This window comes from Dermacentor variabilis, chromosome 3 (genome assembly GCF_050947875.1).
Source record: "Dermacentor variabilis isolate Ectoservices chromosome 3, ASM5094787v1, whole genome shotgun sequence".
Lineage (NCBI taxonomy): Eukaryota > Metazoa > Arthropoda > Arachnida > Ixodida > Ixodidae > Dermacentor > Dermacentor variabilis.
This window is the reverse complement of record NC_134570.1, coordinates 118,375,688-118,396,073: the sequence shown is the minus strand read 5'-3', so window position 1 is coordinate 118,396,073 and position 20,386 is coordinate 118,375,688. Positions and strand designations below refer to the sequence as shown.

Sequence of the window (20,386 nt, the reverse complement as noted above, 5' to 3'; positions counted from 1 at the left end):
TTTGCCCCAATATCAGGCTTGATCGCGTGCAGTAGACGATTTCAGCTATTTATTATGACTAGAAATATATTCGTTATTAGGAACAGTGACCGGAACAATTAAAGAGCTGAGTCAAATGGGAGCATATTTGATTTGTTATGCAAAAGTTTCAAATGTTTGAAAAGCCCCATCAAATAGTGAATTGAGTCGAGTAACGTAGGCTATTTGGTTTGTATTTGAAGTTAAGGTTATTTGCACACCCATACCGTTATCTAAAAAGCAGCATCTTTTGCCATTATGAGATGTCTCAATGTGTTTATGTTCACTTTAATTAAAAGAAAAGGCAGGGATTGTTGCAGAGCTGCTTGCAGTGCAGCCATGATAATCGCATCGCAGCCGACGGTATGAGGAACTCTACATGTGTCAGCTACACTAAATATTAACAGATGATGATGATCAAAGGAGTTTTATGGTGCATGGGCCAGGGAAGGCCAAAGAGCCATAAAAATGAACAGAACTGCATAAGGACAGCTGAGGCACAATATGGGGGGGGGGGGGGGGAGTCGGGGAAGAATGCTCGGAAGTCAAGTCCGTGCCACTATTTCTTTTTTATTGCCGTTGACCTGCATAGAAATTATCTAGGAAACACGTGGCCACTTGAGATGCCCCAGGGTTTCCTCCTTTTGTTAGCTTTTAGGGTGGTTTTATCTTTCGGCCAATTCAGTTCAAGTGCAATAATAGCACACCTCCTGACAAAAAAAGAAAAAAAACTGCCATTGTTAGATTAGGTTTGTACCCACTGCCTCTGCTTCTTGTTGCACAATGAACTTGCTATAGTAAAAAAAAAATATTCTAAATTGTGTTCGACTGGCATAAATCTGGTAATCTACGCTGACCCACAATGTCTGCAGTGCATTTTGCCATTCAATTCAAACAAAGCTTACTGTTAGCTTAACTTTTTGACTTCACAAAGAAGTGCCATGATGCCACAAATGTGATGCCAATAATATGCATATTTTATGCATATCATTGGCTTTATGAACAGGCAAAACATACTCGTTAGTATTTTTACATTTTGATGGGTGCGATCATGAGATACCGCACCTAATTTTGGCCTTGTGCTTCTGGTTTGAATATCCACGATGTGATCATGCGACATTTTTCTCTCCACAGTGGAACTTGGGCTCTGACATTAAATAGGGTTTCATACTTTAGGCCATTTTTCATCATTTAACCAAAAAACTGTACTCTAGGAGGCTGAATTATTGTGATTTGGGCTCATCTGTGTTGCTTTAACAGCGCTCATATGCATACTTGAATATATATACTGCAGCACGCAGAAATGTAAAAACTCTGAACAATGAGTGCTAGGTATACTCTAGTACTCTAGAGTATACCTAGAGGTCATGCCACGATGATGCTGTGTAGTATGAGCAAAACATATTTTTTAAATAAACTAATTAAACCGAATATGTTACTTTCAATAGTCAAAACGTGAACAAGGTGAATGCAGGAGCAAACGTTTCGACAAGTGGACTTGTCTTCTTCAAGCTTGAAGAAGACAAGTCCACTTGTCGAAACGTTGGCTCCTGCATTCACCTTGTTCACGTTTTGCTCATCGTCTTGAATTGCCATCTCCCGCATTCCCCGTCTTTTCTCTGGATTTCAATAGTCAGTCATTCAATGTATTGTTTGTGGCACTAGTAATTACAGGAGCTTCCCACAGCTCAAGCTTCTTATGGTTCGGGCAAGCGTCTTAAAAACAAGTAGTTTGAGTTACTCGCCCTAATGTATTTGTAGCACTTGCGCTCAACATCAGTTTTGCATAGTGGTAGCATATATTTTTTTTGCAAATCCTTGCAGTTGGGTGTACAGTGAAGCCTAGTATTATTGGCTGCTGGAGTTCTTAAATCCTATCTCAACCATAACAATGTAAGGCATGTCTCCCACAGAGGCTGCATGTACTTTAGCGCACTAGGCTTGGCCACATAGTGCAGTAATACTCGTAAGACTGCAGTAAGACTCCTGTTTTGTTTCATTCTGCTGTACCATCCTGGAGAAATGACACTGGAACAGGGCAGTTAAAAGGGGAGCACTACAGTAGCAGTTAAAAGGGGAGCACTAAAGTAGGATGATTTCAATGGAGGTTAAACAGGGGGGGTAACACTCATTTTTATAGCTGAATGAGCTTCTTTTTATGGAATGGTGACAGCTGTCATGACCTTGAAACAAAGGGGCAGCCTTGAAAGACATCTCATTATATTTTGTTATGACAAACTGTGACTGCTTCTCACTGTGCTCTGCCTTTTTGGGTTGCTCCAGTAGAGTTTTGTTTTTCCGTTGTACAGTACAACTTAGTTCATTAAAGTTTGGTCTGATCAGGAAAATTGTTCAAATTAAACAAATTTTCAAGTTAAGGAAGTTCAAGCTTGAGATAAAAAGGTGCCAAAACTTATTGCTTAATTGAGCTTTACTGTTGTCTGTTCACTACACGATTATTTTAAACACTTTTTATTGTAGAATACTTGGTTTCGTAGATGCCAGCTAACTAACCTGTTCAGTTTACAGCTGCCTAAAGGGCACCTCCGAACTGAAAATTTCGTGCAATGTTTGGCACAAGGAACTTATTTCGGTAGTGATAACATGATTAAGTTACTGTTCAGTCGGCAACACTTGCTGCCCCGAAGAACCACAATATAGTGCTCAAGTCTTGGCCCATGCCAGTAAATTATTTCGGTATGCATGCGTCAGCTGTTCGTATTGCCTGATAAAATTTCCATGAAGATATATTGAACCACAAATTTTGCAAATCTAGTAACCTTATAATAAACTGCAGGTGCTTTAACACAGGGCATCACAAATTTAGGGGAAGCAAGAGCTGAACAAGAAAAACCACATAACTGTTAATGCGTACAGCATCTCTTGCCAACTCAGTGCATAGAAACACTTCGAATGTAAAAGCTTCTTGTACCTTTCAGCAAACAGTACCATGCAGCAGAGTAGTAGGGACCTAAGTGACAGGATTACAGAGTTGTTAGTAACAACATACCAAGCAACAGGAGATCTCAATGCAGGGATTGTGATTGTGTACCTGCTTTTTGTAAATTTAACAAGTCAACAACAGGTATTGGGACACCCCGAGTGGGCCAATCTTGGAAGCCTCTGAAGTAGCATGAATGTGTTGGCAAGTTGGGTCAGCATTGCATCTTTGTCGTTACCATCAAAGGAGCTTGATTTCCTGTCTTCAAGTAGCGAAAGCTGTACTGCCTTATTTCATCTTTGTGGCTCTTCTAATACCTCGAGTTTCATAGTTAAAAAAAAAAAAAATTGTACATCTAAAACAGCGAGGCTCTGCAATGGAATTTTCACACCATTTAGAATCCTTAGGTCTGTTTTGCAACTGTTTGAAATCTACTCAAGACTTTGAAATTGCTTCACTATATTCTTTACTATATATTTTGCTAAGCCTTCTCTCCCAAGCCTTCTCAAGTGTTTCACTTTACCCTAGTTTGGTACTTCTATACACTTTATTACATCTGGCACATGTTCCTGTAACTGCACTGGTTGTGCTAATGCCGGTATCTGGCCGCACGTTTAGACGGCCCCGTGCTGCTGGCTGCTCGTTGCGATGACACATAACCAACTCGGGCATCGCCGATTCCCTGGTCATAGACTTCTGTACTCTCAGTGCGGGCCACATTGATGACTGTTCTTTGATTGACATGCGATATGAACCACACCATGGCCACTGCACGAGTACTGTTGTGGAAACTCCAATTAGCAGCCTTGCTCTGAAATATTTCAAATTTAAGTTCATTTATTTTAATTGTCCTAAAGGTTGGATACATATTCAGTGCATTTGCGCGCTCATTTATTACAGCTGTGTGCTCTCATACGCACTTTTTCTCTTAAGAATTAAAGCTTTGATTGGTAGTTGGCACTGTGCATGGGTATAAATACATCGACTCCATGTCTTTGTTGTTGCTATTCCTCTCTGTATATTTATAAAGTCAGCAGGCATAAGCAACCACTCTTAATCTACACTTTACAGTGCATTTGTGGGCTGATGCAATGACATCTGTTCACATTCGTATGTTTGTATGCACATTTTGTTGCAGTTGCAAGTGAAGGCAGTAGGTCATCGGACATGGCTGATAGTGGGAAATCGTTCCTGTCCGCCCTAATTCGGCGGAAGAGGGTCGGTGCCGACGTGGCCGAGGCTTCGCAGCTCAATCGGTGTCTCTCCACATTTGACCTGACCCTGCTTGGTAAGTTTTTTACCCGGCCATCATCAGTGTTTTTAACCTCTTAAGTGCTCATTAAAGAAAAGTGTATAAAAATGGCTCTTTTTTTTTTTTTTTTTTTCACTTCGTATCTATAAAAACATGAACTGCCTTGTCTCCCGACTCTGACCCATATGGTTGCTTCTTTAAATCGCATGGTAACCTGGTGATGATAATGTAAGTGGCTGCAGGAAGGTGCATATTCCTGTTTCTAAACAATATTAAACATATATAAGTCCTTGTTTCGGTCCCGGGTTTCTGCATCAGAAAATGTGAAACAGAGGAGTCCTCGCTGTACAAGGGTAACAAAGAAAGGTCTATTGCCCAGAGAACTGTTAAAATGCATCCATAATGACCGTTGAAATGAGTTGCCTATCATGAGGCATAAGTACGCCACTTGCGTGCTAGTCCATGTCACGATTTTCCTCTAATATTTAACAGCATCCTTCAATAACATTGTTGAAACGCAGAAATGGGACAAAATAGTGCAGGAAATCTACTTCAACAAACAGTGATGCTGACAGAATGTCTACTGGCATCTCTATCATAAAAAAAAAAGAAACGCTGTTTCCCGTTCTCCGTACGCAAAAAAACTCTTCGAAAAGTTCCAGAATGACGAGGTAGGCTTATCATAAGCCAACAAATAGCAACAGCTCATGACGAGCCGAGGTGATCAACATTCCTTAAGGGGTTGAAGACCTGTTGATTCAGGCCATGGTGAGACGTCTAGATTTAGAACTTCCAAAAACTTACTTGTAAGATGGCAGCATTTGTTCAGCTGTGAGTTCAGAAACAGCCACAGCCCAGTGCTTTGTAGTTTTTGGCCTGCGTTATTTATGACCTTTATTTCATTTTGTTTTTGCTAGTCTACCTCTGATTAGTTGAAGAAAATTACGAGTGGCACACTGTGTAGGCTCGATCGCCAGGGCTTTTTCCTAACGCGCTGAGGTCACAGGTTCATTACCCGGCTGCAGCAGCTGCATTTCACAGGGGGTGCCGCACGATAACTTGTGCACTTCGATTTAGGATCACATTAATCCTTCGAGTGCTGGGCACCTTGGGGAGTTTCTGCCCGCGGCAAGCTGTAGTTTTTTTTCCAAGGTGAATTAATTTCGGCTTCTGTTAAATAACACCTTGAGGGACTTTAAATTTAAATCTTACTTATTGTCCATACACTTCTAAATATTTTACAAGATTTCTTGTAGCTGTCAACACAAAAATGATTATGCTAAATATTGATTTTGATAAAGGTAATTAGCATATTAATAAGAAAAAGAATGTAATGTGGATTATTCCATGAACAGGATCCTGTAAACCAGTTCACAAGAAGTTCTTGAATTTGGGTATCACTCAGCCGCGCAGGCTTCGCGCACTGGACGCGCGTCAGCTGAGAAAACACCATTTTGTAAGCTTTCTCATGCCACCTGTCATGTACAAATGAAAAGTGGCACGAAATTTTAGTTTAACCAACTTTAGTGTACCAGCCCACTCTCCCGAATTTTTCATAAGGTTTATGAATTTGGGCTTCTGCAATTTTATGAATGCTGCAGCAAGTGTTACAAAAAATAAATTGTTTGCAAAAACCTCTAAAAAAATGGGGCGGTGCAAAATTGCAAAAAAAAAATGCCATGCCAAGAAGAAAATGACTGCACCTTCCCTTCCCTCTTATGGTAGCGCAAAACGCCGTATAAGCCAGAGGGTACTTGGTTCGAGCTAGCTTTATTCGTAAAAGTTCATAAGCAAGTGAGATCAGCAATGGCAAAATCACTTCAACAGATATTCACCTAAAAACGTGTTGCTTATCAAATCTGATGTAATTTTGTTGCTGCTCGTGTGCTGCACCTAAGCGTAAACAGTGGTTAATGAAGTGTGCCTGTAGTAAACAAGTGGCGTGTGTGCTCAGTGCACATGTTTAAAAAATGCATGCTATTCCTCGCGTACGCGCTTTCCCCTTCTGCTCTCATCTTGAGTTTGCGTGATTTGTTTACAAATTGTCAAGTTCACAGGTTGGCAAGTGTGTGTATGAGTGTCGTGACTGGGACGCGGGGTTTTTATGATCGCTAATTACCTTACGAAAGGCAGGGAGTGAGGGGACATTGTTCTGCAGCATAATTTCGGGCATGACAGAAGGTATGCACAGGTGCCTGAATGAGATAACTTGGGCATGGCACTTGAAAGTTTAAATATCCCTATGCGGCCAAGAAAAGGGAAGTGCAGTCGAGGACAGCAGGAGACTAAGCGGGGCGATGAAATTAAGAAATTTGCGGGTGGTAGTTTGAATCAGTTGGCGCAGGAGGGGTAATTATGCATCGTAGGAAGAGCCCTTCGTCCTGCAGTGCACATAAAATAGGCTGATGGTGGTGGTGGTGATGATGATGATGATGATGATGATGATGATGATGATGTGGTTGAAAAGCCTTCCCCTTCTACAGCAACTCTCGTAGCCTGTGCGCTGCATTTGTTTGTCAAACACCGTAATTCGAAGTGGTATGCATAACGGATTGCAGCATTGGTATGCCACATTTTAATACTACCTGTGCTGTTGCTCCTCGTGCTGTTAGTTCACACTGATCTGTTCACCTCTCTTGAAGCTACGGTGCTGTTGCAATTGGAGAAGATGCATTTCTCAAGGCACAGCGGAAACTACGTTACGGTCGGTATCAGCTCTTCAAAGCTGTGCTTATCTGCTTAACTGCAAGACACAGGCAACTAATACTTGATATGTTATAGGATGCATTTATCATATTCTGTTCTGCTTCAGGACTTTCTTGAACAGAACTGATTTTCCAGTATATTTACCATGGCACAAACATTTCACTATGCAATTAAATAAATTTTTTTTTATGTTTGAGATGTCATAAAATGAGCATTTTATATGTGTGTTTAGATTGAGTTGCATTAATAGGTAATTTTTATAATGCTTTCAAATGATGTTTGGTATTCACTGATACTTTCCCACAATAACTTTTCTTTGAACTGAATTGGTCATTAACTTGCATTAGATCTCAACATCTAGGCTTTGCATATAACCTGTTTATGACAGTTTGTATTAAGTTTATACTTGCCTCACTCATGATATCTTGTAAAGAAACTTGATTGCAGTTATTCACTCCATTTGTGCAACCACATTTGAGGTGCCTGTGATGATTTTACCACAGAAACACCATTTGTAACAAGTAACACTCGCACCGCTAAGTATTGAAAAAATAAATAACTTGCATCAACCTTTAATATCACCAGGCTTATGTACATAGTTGAGTTCTTGCGGAGGGCACAACCGTCTATCCACTCAAAAGACCTCCACAAAACACCTACAATGTAGAAGTTCGATCGCTCTTTCGTAGTGGCCCCTGTTTTGCATTTGCATGAATTTGGGCCTAGTTTTTTCGAAGTAGACTTGAAACTGTGCAAATGACAGCAGGATAACACGGAGCAAAACAACATAGCTATTTACTGGTAACAAGGGACTTAATCTCAAGCATGTAACAACAAAGCATGGAATTAAACAGAAAGAGGAGGAATGACCTTGAAGTGTGATGTGTGTAACACAAGGGGTTTACAGACAATCAAGTTTCAGCACAGTAAAGCACTCAACATTGTTATCAGTGATAAGGCTCACTCTGATCGCGAGAGCTTCTCAGCAGTGAAACAAAGATATCAACAGAATACAGTTGTTAGTGCAGAAAAGCAATTATCAGTGAAGTACAACAGAAAGACTTCCATTTGCACTCTTGTTTTCGATTAATATCATTGTTAAGTGCATTGTTGAGTAGTGCTTCCATTTGCACTCCTGTTTTCAATTAATATCATCGTTGATAAGTGCATTGTTGAGTAATCTGTCTCATGCTTAACACTTTAGCTGTCTGTCTCTGGCCATCTTGCTTGTATTTTCTTTCGGTGTAGTTTGCACAGTGGCAAACGAAACATCCTTTGGAAGTCAATGACCGTGTGATACCACTTTTATTTTACGGTCCTGTTTGTGTCACTTGAACATTAGTTTTTAGGGGTGTGCGAATTCTAAAGTAGATTTCTAATGTAATATTAAATTAAATCAAAGAAAAAGCCGCATAGCAAATCGGATATAAAAATATTTTCACAATTTAGTGCTTACAAATTTTGGGCAAAAACAAATATATGGGGCTGTACTGGCTCGGGAGTACTATAGCATTGCATGACGAAAATGTATCAAGCTATCAATAACATTGGTAATAGAAATCAAGATATACAGTAGTCTGCTCTTATTAAAGGGAACACCAAATTACTTTGCAAGCACTAATTACAGCTCAGTTTTAGTACATATATCATAGTCTTGAAAATATTTTTTATCAATAGTACTTCTGCTGAATACAATCAAGTGCTTTTCTCCCTATGAAACTAATGAATTAATGACATTCTGTTGTACTGAATACCAATGAGGTTCTCAGTTTAATAGTGGACCTGTTTTGCTGCAATCTTTCATTTATTGCATAAAGCCTTGCTTTCCAATTTTTCCCCTAAATGCAGAAGGATTATCCCAGCTTACGGCAGGTTGGCTATCATAAAGCCAATCTGCGTGACAGACAAATTGACCACGCATCATGTGACTTGACCACAGTGGCATTCGGGCACTGTGTGTGCGATCCACACCTTGGGCCGACGCCGGGAAGTGTTTGCATTGGCGACGTCTGCTACTGCGTCAGATGGGCCGGCCTGTCCGTGGCGCAGTCGGCACTTGTTTTGCAGTGAAAACGAAGTGAAATGCTCACTTGGGCAGCATTGCACATGAGGGGCTCCGCAGAGCACGTAACATCTGGCACTGCGCGAGCTTCCACACTGAAGATATCGAATGTTCGGAAAATTGAATACTATCAGATATTCGATTTGTAAATCAAATTATTGAAATGCTGACTATTCGATTCGCCGATATTCAATATTCTTGGACTCCTACTAGTTTTCATTTTTTCTGTCTCCGAGCGTGATCGTCTACAATTGTCGCAACCCAAGAGAGAGTGGGAAGGCAGGGCCGGCACAACCAGTGAAAATTCTGGTTGGTCAGCTTGTGTAGCTGAACAGGGGTTGTCCAGCCACTCTAGCCCAGTGTTTGTGGCATTTCACTGCTAAGATCAATATTGTCGGTTTGTTTTCAGCTGTGGCAGCCACATTTTGATGGGCACTAAAAACCTCAGTTATGGAATACCAACACGCCCTAATGTACGCTCTTACAAAAAAGAAGCTTGTGTACTTATATTTAGGTGCACGTTAAAATCGGGTGATCAGAATCAAACCAGAGTTTGCCACTATGGCGTGCCTCATAATGAGATCGTGGCTTTAGAATGTAAAATCCCACAATTGCATTTTCTTCTTTAATTTTTGAGCAGTCTGGAGTTAAAGCTCGAAAAACAGGCGAGAAATGACATGGGCAAGCATGTGGTGAAACATGCAGCAAACAGTCTTCGAAATCCTTGCAACCTCAAAAGAAGGGAGGGGCACTGCTGGCTCCTTAAAGAAGTAACACAACAAAGAAAATTAATGCATAGCTGTGAACCCAGTAAGTAATCTGTGAATGTCAATTCCTTGAGAATACAAAAAAAAAAAAAAATGCGAAGCTCTCTATGGCTCCACATTCGAAGCTTGTAGGGGTGTATAGTATGTCACAGCAGTACCTGACCACCACAGATTCGATCTTTGCGAACCACAGAGCCATGTCAGCCATTGCCTTGCGTACTCTAGCATGCTGCTGCGTGCACGCTTGGGCTGCTAAAGTTGGCTACTGAGCGCTACGCACGCAATAGAACACAGTATTGCCCTGAGTTAGCAGAAGTTATTTGTCTCTGGCAGCACCAAAAACTGCACAAATGCTTGGTCCCAGGCCAGCACGGGAATCAAAAGGCACCTGCACCAAGGGTGTTACATCTCAACACGGCCAGAAGTGTTGTTTAGACATTTGCCATGGGGCAACCCCCACCCATCCATCAGCGCCTACCGAGAAGTCAATGCAACGTTGGCACAGACTACTGATGGGTCCACAAAAGGCACCCCCCCACCACTACTTGACAGCCTGAACTAATGATGAAAAGGGCCAATTTTAAGTGCTACCAAAGAGTGGCGCCGACTGTATTTCCCAGGTTGCTATCCTGTCTCCTATTCTATGCTTCAGGTTAGCGGAGGCTTTGGAGAGGGGGACTCTGTGGAGTGTTGCGATAGCATGGGCGTGGTATCGCAATCGATTCGATGATTCTGATTGGCTGCGATACAGTCCTCACATTCCCCAGTCAACTCGCCTAGGAAAGACAACAGTATTAAAGGTGGGGACTTTTCGTGCAGTGGGGCCAACGTGTCCTGATGTGAACTCGGATGCTTAAAATGCTTCGACATGGAGTGGGCTTCCGTAACTGGAGCCCTGTAACTAATGTCAAATAAACCCTCTTTTCGTTCATTCCTTCAACTGGATGTACTTGTCGATGGGCTTGGTGAATTCCTGGCCCTAACGTCACCTAGAGCCGCAACAAGGGCGATAATACAGACGGGCACCGCTAGCAGGTTGCTGCAAGAGGATGCCTTCCCCCGACATGCCTCTAGAAAAAGTCTCCGCGGCTATGCTGCTTGCTTTCATGATAACCAATGGGCCCACATGCCAGAGCATGGGTAATCTCCATCAGCTTGGGCCTCCGATGAGTGTGGCACGACGCAGTACGACCACACGCGAGCACTAAGCCCTGCTCTTCTGCTTAGCATCCGTAAAGTATCGGCACAAGGTACGTGCTCGCCGTATGTGCAAAGGCACCGTAGGGGAGCGCATGTCCGAGACGCAAAGGTGCCGGCGGACGAGAGGAAAACATGTGCGTACCCAGTGCTGTCCCGGAGAGATCTCTCCCGTGCTTGCTCCCCCGACAGCAATGCCGCCAATGCGAGCACCCCCACCACAAGTGGAAAAGGAGAGACTTAGGAACGACAGAACTGGTGAATGCCCACACCAAGGTGCCGGGACATTCTTAATCCCTGCAAGCTTTAAACAGTAATACGTTGCAGAAACTTGAGGTGGTGCTCTCATAGTATCTCATATCACTGATGCGTGCACGCACACTGTAACCATGCAGCCAAAAGATGAGTCCATTATTTGAACACTCAACAAAGTAAGAGTCAAAAGTTCAGAGGGACCGAATCTACGACTTTAAATGGTTGTCTGCATGTGAAATTAATTTATTGCAGCTTCGTAACTGAAGCATAGCCTCAAATATCTAAAAAATTGTATTTAGTTTGTCTAGAGATAAGGGCACTCTGGCCTGTCTCAACCCAGAGAAATACTGCTTGCAGGGGAATAAAATAGATCACGGATCACATGTACCTGAAAGAGACCCATTGACTTTGGGCACTGCTTGACACAAAACATTGCTCACAAATTGAAAAGAATAAAACATAAATGTTGCATAGTTTCTAGTAAAAATGGCCATTAAATCCTCTAATGTGTCTTCCCATACTTTTTCTGACACTGTAACCAATTTTTGTTGGAAGGGGCCTCATCAGATATGTCACGTATGTCGGCGGCATATCTTAGCGTCAACGGTTATTTTGAGACTAGACATTCAAAGATATAAACATGTTGACAATCGCCTTTCTGAGTATTGTTTTAGGGCCCTTTCTTTTCCAAAACATGCCAAGAATTAGGACAGACAGATGTCTGCTCTACAGCCAGACAGGCACAACAGTCTGTACATATCATTGTTTGTTCATGTCATGAAGTGTGTGAATGAGTGAGAAATGAAAGCTGCCATTTATGCATGCTGACAGATTCTCATAGATATAGACAGTACCCGCCGTGGTTGCTCAGTGGCTATGGTGTTGGGCTGCTGAGCACGAGGTCGCGGGATCGAATCCCGGCCACGGCGGCCGCATTTCGATGGGGGCGAAATGCGAAAACACCCGTGTGCTTAGATTTAGGCGCACGTTAAAGAACCCCAGGTGGTCAAAATTTCCGGAGTCCTCCACTACGGCGTGCCTCATAATCGGAAAGTGGTTTTGGCACGTAAAACCCCAAATATTATTATTATTATTATTATAGATATAGACAGTAACAACATATGTTAACTGGAAGGCCTCATAGCTGCAGCAACATATAAAACATACTGTACGGGAAATTTATGCGTGTTTGGAAACTGTTATTGCAAAAATACAAAAAGTGAGTACAGTTACAGCAAGTCTACAAGGTAAGTGTTGATACAAGAAGTAAGCTGAAAGTTAATCGGAAATGAATAATTAGTCATGGTATGTGAAAGAATATATATGTGTGTGTGTATATGTAATGGTCATTTCACATCAACTATCTCAACTGAGGCACTAGTTAATTTTCGTTAAAGAAAAGTGACAGCGTCACAAGCACTGCATTTTCCTAAAATATTTTGAGAGATAAACAGTGTTTTGGCATGTGAAGGCCATTTCAATTTTTAAACGGTCAAAAACCTGATAAAGAAATAATGTTGCTGAATATTTAGTGTTTCGCACATTTGTAGAAAACTTGCATTTTTGTTATGACTGGGCATTATGTGTTAATTAAGACAATTTAGGACACTACTTCCTTTATATTATTTTTTGAGTTTTAAATGCCCATAATATAGGTTCTATTTTTGTTCGTTTATTTTATTTTCCTCAATATGTTTTGGGGAAATACCACCTACGTTAAGCTAACAATCAGCTATGCGAAAAAAAGTCTGAAGATGATCAAACGTGCCACTTGGGTCAGTTGCAGTTGGCATGGACCAGAACAAATCCAAAAATTCCGTAATCTTTCCAACCTTATGCAGAACAATCTTTAAATATGTAGGTGAATCCAAGCAACTGAAACGTCCCAGACAGTCAAGCCCTATAACAAAGTTCTTACACCCTTTGGATGCCCTATGGGTCTGGTTTGCCATTGTTCAAAACAGACTCGGTACTTTGGAAATGCTTCACTATATCTGAGCTTAGTACTCTACACACTCTGCCATGTCCAATACAAGTTCCCGTATTTTTATGACCAGCATTGTGGCGTGGCAGTAAGGACATGTATCATAAATGTAACGGACAAGTGTGCACTTACATGATGATTATAAAAATACACCTTGAGGATGCTCTTCATTCTTGCTTCTCTTTGCACATGCTAGAAATGTCTTTTTCTTCTGGAAATAAATTTAACTTCAAATTGCGCACCTGTTCCTGTCATTTCCATCGTCCGTGTCCTCTAACTGCTGCACCACAGTACCGGGCAAAAACATGCGCCAGCTTACCCAAGATATTTTATTAGGCATGTTCCTGAAGTCGAGGTTTTGATGGAAGCCTGTCTGGTCTGGACGTTTCATGGTAAAATGTAAAAAGGACGCCGACTGCTAAAAAAAAATACAAAATTTTTTGGCTCCCCTGAACAGCAAGGCTCCCATCAGGGAAGCTGAAATGCCTTTTCTTGTTTTTCAATTTCCTTTAGTGTTCTGTGTCTTTTTACCTTTTTCTAGGCATGTTCCTGTACGCTGTGCCAACTCCACTGTGTACAAATGTACTGTACTCGCGGAATGAAATGTGACAGGGAAATGTTGAAGTAGAAAACTGAATAGGTGCAAATATTAACAGTGCGATCTTGCATTGCTGTGCAACTGGTTACTAAAGGTGGTAGGTCCTCTGATCCAAGTGTGAAAGCCAAAATTACGCTGGTGTCGCCCCAACTACAGAAGGCGGAAGCATACGTACACATATTATTAGTTAGCCCTAAATTGACGTGTTTCATTCCAAGACTATTGTGCCTCTGCCTTCTAGACACTAACCATGCCCATGCCAGTGCCACACACAAGTCATTGTACCTGCCGCAGTGACTTAGCTAAACATGAGATCATGGCTTCAATTTCCAGCCGTGGCGGCCGCATTCCGATAAATGGGAAATGCAAAAATGCTCATGTACTTACATTTATGTGCATCCCAGGGTGTCATAATTATTCCCGAGCCCCCACTATGGCATGTCTCGCAATCGTACTGTGGCTTTGGCATGGAAAGCCACAGAATCTAGCCGAATTTTTTTAGCGGACTGTTCCGGGACTCCTCTATGGAGTTTCAGTTGTGCAATCCAGCTGTAGAGCAACTGTCATCGTGTTAAAGGAATAAAATGTCTGACCCGCCTTTTGTGCGTGCAGGTGTCGGGGGCACCCTAGGCCTGGGCATCTATGTCCTGGCCGGACAAGTGGCCAGCACCAAGGCCGGACCCGCCGTTGTCCTCTCATTCCTTGTCGCCGCCGTCGCCTCCGTATTCTCAGGTGAGTGCCTAGGCGGAATTCGCATATGTCGTAAGCATTATAACGCGTTTGGTAACAGCCACTGCATCTTGACATACCGGGTCTTTTTATTCTGGGCCGTACAAGATTTCTAAAAGTTTGCTGTAGCAGAGCTGGATTACTCGGAGGTAGACATTACTCGCGCAAGAAATCGATATGCATAGTGAACTTATTATTTTAAAATGTTGCCAAGCTTTTAAATAACTACATTTCGCCACATATTGCACTCTATAAATTGTGCCTGATGAGTTTTGAGCTGCATGCACTTTGAACAGATTCTCTTGGTGACACCCAATTTCGAGAAAGTCGTTCATAAAATGGTATGATGAGGTAGATTGGCATTCCAGTTGTTTTTGCTTCATTACATAAAATGGTGCTTTGTTTAAAAAAATGGAACAGTGTATTTTTACTGCAAGTTAGACAGTGCACATGTGTGTTTGTGTTTTCATGCACCTGTAGCAAAATCGTGCTGCTAGTCCATATCCAAACACTAAGCCTACTGTTAGTAGCATTGCTGGTACCTGCCAAACTAGCCCCGTGCTGTGGTGGTTCACTGCCAAGTGCAAGGCTACAGGCGTGAATTCCAGGCATAGAAGTGGGACCAAAATGTAAAAGCTGTCACATACTTGGATCTAGGCACACATTAAAAGGCTCCACGTGATCAGAATTATGGGGCAACCCTCAAACATCTAGCGCAGACAATGTATTGAATAAATGGAACCATTATTCGACGTCTCTTGTTTACACTCTGAAACACTTATTCACTGTTAAGGAGTTCATAAAGTATTTTTGATCATTCTGCAAACCTTGTTACTGCTTGGAAAGTTTATTCATGGGGCAGCACTTATTTCTTGCCTGTCTTTATGTTCTTCTATTAAATGCAGTGACTTCACTTTTACTGTTACGAAAAAATGAACAAGCCTGAACTCCTGCCCTTATTTTATGCCCAAATGTTTCTTACGGAATTTTAAATTTCTTAGTGACTAAGGTGAGAGGTTACTTTGTTGCATGTACCTGCACACTGTCAGCCATGGGTTGCCCAAATATTCAGAAGTTTTGCAGAGTTGCCTTTGTTTAGTTGAGATATTGTTGGCATCATTGGCCCCAGTCTCTGCATGTGGTATATTATGCAAGTTGCCCCATCCTGTGTTGGACCATGGTCGTATGAAGGGTACTCTCAGAGAAAATTTCTCATGCGCAGAGTCTTTGCTGTTGTTCTGCCCTGTTAGATGCACCCTGAAAAAAAAAACTAGTGCCAATGCAAATTTTGATTCTGCACCTTCTTTACTTATGCAGAGTGCAGTCAAACCGCCCTAGAGTTTAAGGGGACTGCAGGAAAAATATCTATTAGTTGGGAAACATGCAATGCAAATTAGTGTTTAATTGCTACGGGCGGTCTCTATTGAATGCCTGCCTCTTTAAGCAGTCAGTTTAAGAAGTCTCTGAAGTTTAGCATTTCTTTTGTGCCTCTGATGAAACAGCTTTTACTTGCCAATAAAAAACAAAGAATTTCGAAAGGTTGCCTTGTTGCTGTCTGCGTAGCTGTTGTGGTTGGCACAAGACCACGTTAGCATTTTGTTTGACATTACATATAAATTCTGTTTTACAATATATGTGGAATAATTTGTTGTCATCTTGCATAAAATTTTTAAATATTTGATGCCATGGTACAATAACATTACATGCTTGCACCGCACTGAATTGGAATCTCGGGCGTTCTACCATGACTGGGCCTCAGCGACGACTTAAAGCACAGTAAAACACTTGATCAGGGAACATGTTGGCAGGCCTCTGCCGTACATGTGGTTGGTTGCAGCTTATGTTGCAGATTCTCTTTTGTTGCTCTCTGTAAGATGTGTTATTTCAGAATATTGAAAGTAAGTGTCCACCTCTTCATATGTACTCAAAAATGTTTCTTCGTGTCTGCAGGCCTATGCTATGCAGAGTTTGGATCACGCGTCCCTCGGGCGGGGTCAGCATACGTCTACAGTTACGTTACGGTAGGGGAGTTCATGGCATTCATCATTGGATGGAATCTCATCCTTGAGTACATAATCGGTGAGTTACTCACCGTTCGTTCCTTATTTCTTGTTCTTGTACAACGTTGTGGTTTATTCATCTCTTGCATTGCTCAGTGCTTCAGTGCTTGCTTATGAGCGGTAACATTGGCTATTGTCAACCTTGAAAAAATAGTGGTTACAATGTGTTTGCATGACGAAAAAAAAAATGGCTGCACAGGGGCACAAGGCAGTGCAAAGTTGACGGAAGGGAAAGACAACAGTGACACGTGTACTTGTTTGTCTTTATCAGGCGACACGTTTCACCGCCTAACAAATGTTATCGCACAGCACAGGACGCGCCTGCTTGTATTGGAAGTTTGTGGAATGTTATCGATGCTTCCATCCGCTGTCTGTGACCGGACCTTGTGTAATCTGATTGCATGTGTGCGCGACGCAAATAATGTAGAACTTTGTAGAAGGCACGCGGTTCCCAGCGATTACTCTGGAACATAAGACTACTGATGTATAAAAGCCGATGCGCTTGACCCGCTGATCAGATTTTTGCCGATCGCCGACTGTATTCGCCGCTATCGTTGCACTATAAGTGGAGCCTGTTTTTGTGGGCACTGGTTCGCCCAATAAAAGTTAATTTTGTCTTTCACACTATTGCTACTGTGTTCTTCAACGTCACCACCACGTGACAATAGAAAAGAGATGGCAAAAATCTGAGACTTCAAAACAGATTGGTTGCATGCCACTCCAAACGTTTTCTTAGCTGATATTAGTGAGTTTTACAATTAGCGTAACCAAGTGACTTAGCGTATGCAATATCCCAGGCTCTATTATGTAGGCCCTCTGTGTGCTTTTGGGCTTTTAGTGTTCTTTTGTACTCTCAGCCGATAGTCCTGCAATTACCGGTCCTCTGTTTCTAAAACTACCCAGTCACGAATTACTGCTGTGCATAATCACTCTCTAGCTATTGCCTTTGCTTGTTCATTTCTTCAGGAGCAGCATAAACGGAAGGAATGTGTTAATGCCCTGTGTGTATTCCTTGCTCACCTTTATTTGCAGTGCTTGTTGAAATTCAACCCGAACAACTAGCTCAACATTTGTTTAGTAATGTTATCTGGCACCTTTGAATGCTACTACAGTGTCTAAAAGCTTCTGTGGTCTTGCCTTTTTCGTCTTTAACAAATGGCAGGTACAGCGTCAGTGGCAAGAGGTTACAGCGGATACCTGGACAGCCTGCTGAACCACACTATTGAGACGCACATGCGGCAGTGGATGCCCATCAGCGTCAGCTGGCTCTCGTCCTACCCAGACCTGTTTGCTCTGGGCATCACCCTCTTTCTGGCCAGTAAGCAGAATGAAAGCCATCGTCACTTCCTCCGGTGTTTCTTTTAAATTATTATGATTAACCTTTTACGCTCAATGTGCATTTACCCAATTTCTGGTCGTTCCAGTCGGGAGCCATTGCTCGTTTAGATGCCTTGCAGAAAAAGTGCTTGGGTAAACAAACGCACCATAGGTAATTTGTTTCAGATAAGGAATTTATTTCTGAGGCTCTCGAAGGTACTTGAGCACTCTGTGGTAGCACTTGAAGCACTCTATGTAGAGGCCAGGATTTGCATGGCAAGTCAGCAGGGTCCTCATTGTTGCTTTCTTCTAAAGTGATCTCATCCGAGAATGTTAGCTAATTGTCTGATGCTGAAATATATTCATCCACAGCATAAAGATCTTCCGAGTCGGTGAATTTGCATGAATTTCGTCCATTACACGCACCTGTGGCAAACATCGCCGTCTTGTCGGCACTTTATGGCACAATTTGTGCAAGAAATCTGTTCAAGCATGGAGGAATGAAAAAAACAAAGAGCTGCCCTAGTCTGGAGACACTGCAAAGGGCACTTTTTAGCTCAAAAGGTTATCGAAAGCTGGTGCTGCCAGCTCAAATAAATGACGAATACAAGCATGCAGGTATGTCGGGTGCTACACAACATTTGACTAGAATGAATATTCTTGTGTGTCAGGAGGGGCCCGACATGTGAGTGCAAAGAGTTAGTGTAACATTATAGGAGAGGTTGGCACCTTTAGGTGGCACCGGCTACACTACTTTGCGTGACGGTCAAAAAATGAAATCTCAGAAAGTGCCGAAGAACACTGAGTACAGTCAAACGGCACGAACACGTACAAAGTTCTGCCCGCTAGTCCATGAAGCCAGAGAAGGTAGCACGAGGACGTGCACTAACCTGTACAAACATGCAGAAGCATGCACCATTTCATAAATTAATAAAACTTCTCGAACTTGTCCGTGAAGAAGATGCCATTCAATCTTGCAGATAATTTGTTGTTCTTGATTGGTCAACAAGGAAGTAAACCAAAGAACCAGACAGGTACACATAGACAAATTTCAAAAAGATGCTGGACTTTCAACTGATAGTTGATAGTCCAGCATCGTCCTGTGCACTTATCCGTGCATGCATCTAGTTCACTGGTTTAATTCCTTGCTGATCATGTACCCACTAGCCCAGCACTTAGCCTTACTGATTTATCACGTTTTGCAGCACTTTAGCTGGTTAAGCCCATCTAAGTGTTTTAACCATAACCATAATTCTGCCTTTTTCCCACCCGACATGTTCGTTGCACAGTTTGTGTCAGACTTGCCCTCAAGCTGCTTGACTGTTCTTTGTTATGACAGTTAGGGAAAGCGGTGTAAATGGCACTGTTCTATGCAGTGCAGTCCACTTACGATATCACATACAGTTCAATCTCGTTAATTCAGACTTTCGGTTTATTCGAACTGACGCTGTGGTCCCGCAAACGCTATATGTATTCCAATGGGCGGAAACGCCTGGTAATTTGTAAACGCACAAGCATTCACAACAGTTAAAGCGAACATACTGCGCTCCGACAATCCTCTGAGCAGCGCACCAAATCACGCGGCGGCGCCTCCGACTAGCATTCCTCTGATCCCGTCATAGAGGAAAAGCTTGGGAGAGACTTCTCAAGAACACTATGCGTGAAGACAAAAAAAAAAAAAATGTGGCAGGAGTTTATGCGCAGGCATGTACAGGTGTGCATCACCGATTACATCTGTTTGTGACAGGTTAGTGGCTTCTGTTAGTGTCGCTGCACCGTCATGTACACTATAGTGAATCTGTAAGAATGTCTGAAATTTCGGACGCAAAAAAGCTTTCGCCCGTCCGACTTTCCGGACTTTTCGCTATGGCCGCAGGTCTGAAACGGCATTAATCGAAGCCACCACCACCGCCATTTTGATTATCACGTCGCCTCGAGCCTGCGCTCTCGCACGCAGATGCCACACCACAGCAGTTGTAGGCCTAGCTACTTCGACCTTGGCTACCAAGCTTCTTGCTGCTCGGTGCCGCGTTTTTCATTGAAACAATTCGCCGCTGTTAGCAATGGCGCCGACTCCACCTTTGTAATCCTTGCTAATATCTTCGGAGCTCGGAAAGCACAGCGCGTTGCATAATGCCGGTTCCCGAAAGTCAACTTTGCCCCGAATAGCAGTCATATGCAGTGAAGCATACCAAAAGTTTGAAGGGGCAACTGTCTCTGGACATAAGTTTGCCTTTATTATACACGCGTGCACCCGCCGCCTATCGCAGTATGAGCACCGATACGCCTAATAAACAACTGACTGTAATTTGTAAATACATGCGAATAAATCTTCTGGAGCTTCCCACTCGTGTTAGCTCAGTGCACAAGTGCCACTGCAGGTAAGTCCTCCATTCAATGAGCTTTCTTTAATTCAAACTTCTTTTAATTCGAATAAATATTTGGTCCCCTTCGACTTTGAATTATCGAGATTTGACTGTATAATGATATGTCGGTTATA

At 42.4% G+C, this 20,386-nt stretch overlaps 1 protein-coding gene across 6 annotated transcripts in view; it reads left to right on the top strand.

Annotated features, from left to right (window-relative positions):
- Window positions 1-20,386, top strand: part of LOC142576223 (cationic amino acid transporter 2-like) — a 147,747-nt gene that overhangs the window by 65,151 nt on the left and 62,210 nt on the right. For all 6 annotated transcript variants that reach the window (XM_075686241.1, XM_075686242.1, XM_075686246.1 and 3 more), the window contains 4 exons: window positions 4,098-4,247; window positions 14,393-14,512; window positions 16,460-16,588; window positions 17,732-17,887. In XM_075686241.1, coding sequence (XP_075542356.1) covers window positions 4,098-4,247; window positions 14,393-14,512; window positions 16,460-16,588; window positions 17,732-17,887 — 555 coding nt within the window. The remainder of the gene's footprint in view (window positions 1-4,097; window positions 4,248-14,392; window positions 14,513-16,459; window positions 16,589-17,731; window positions 17,888-20,386) is intronic.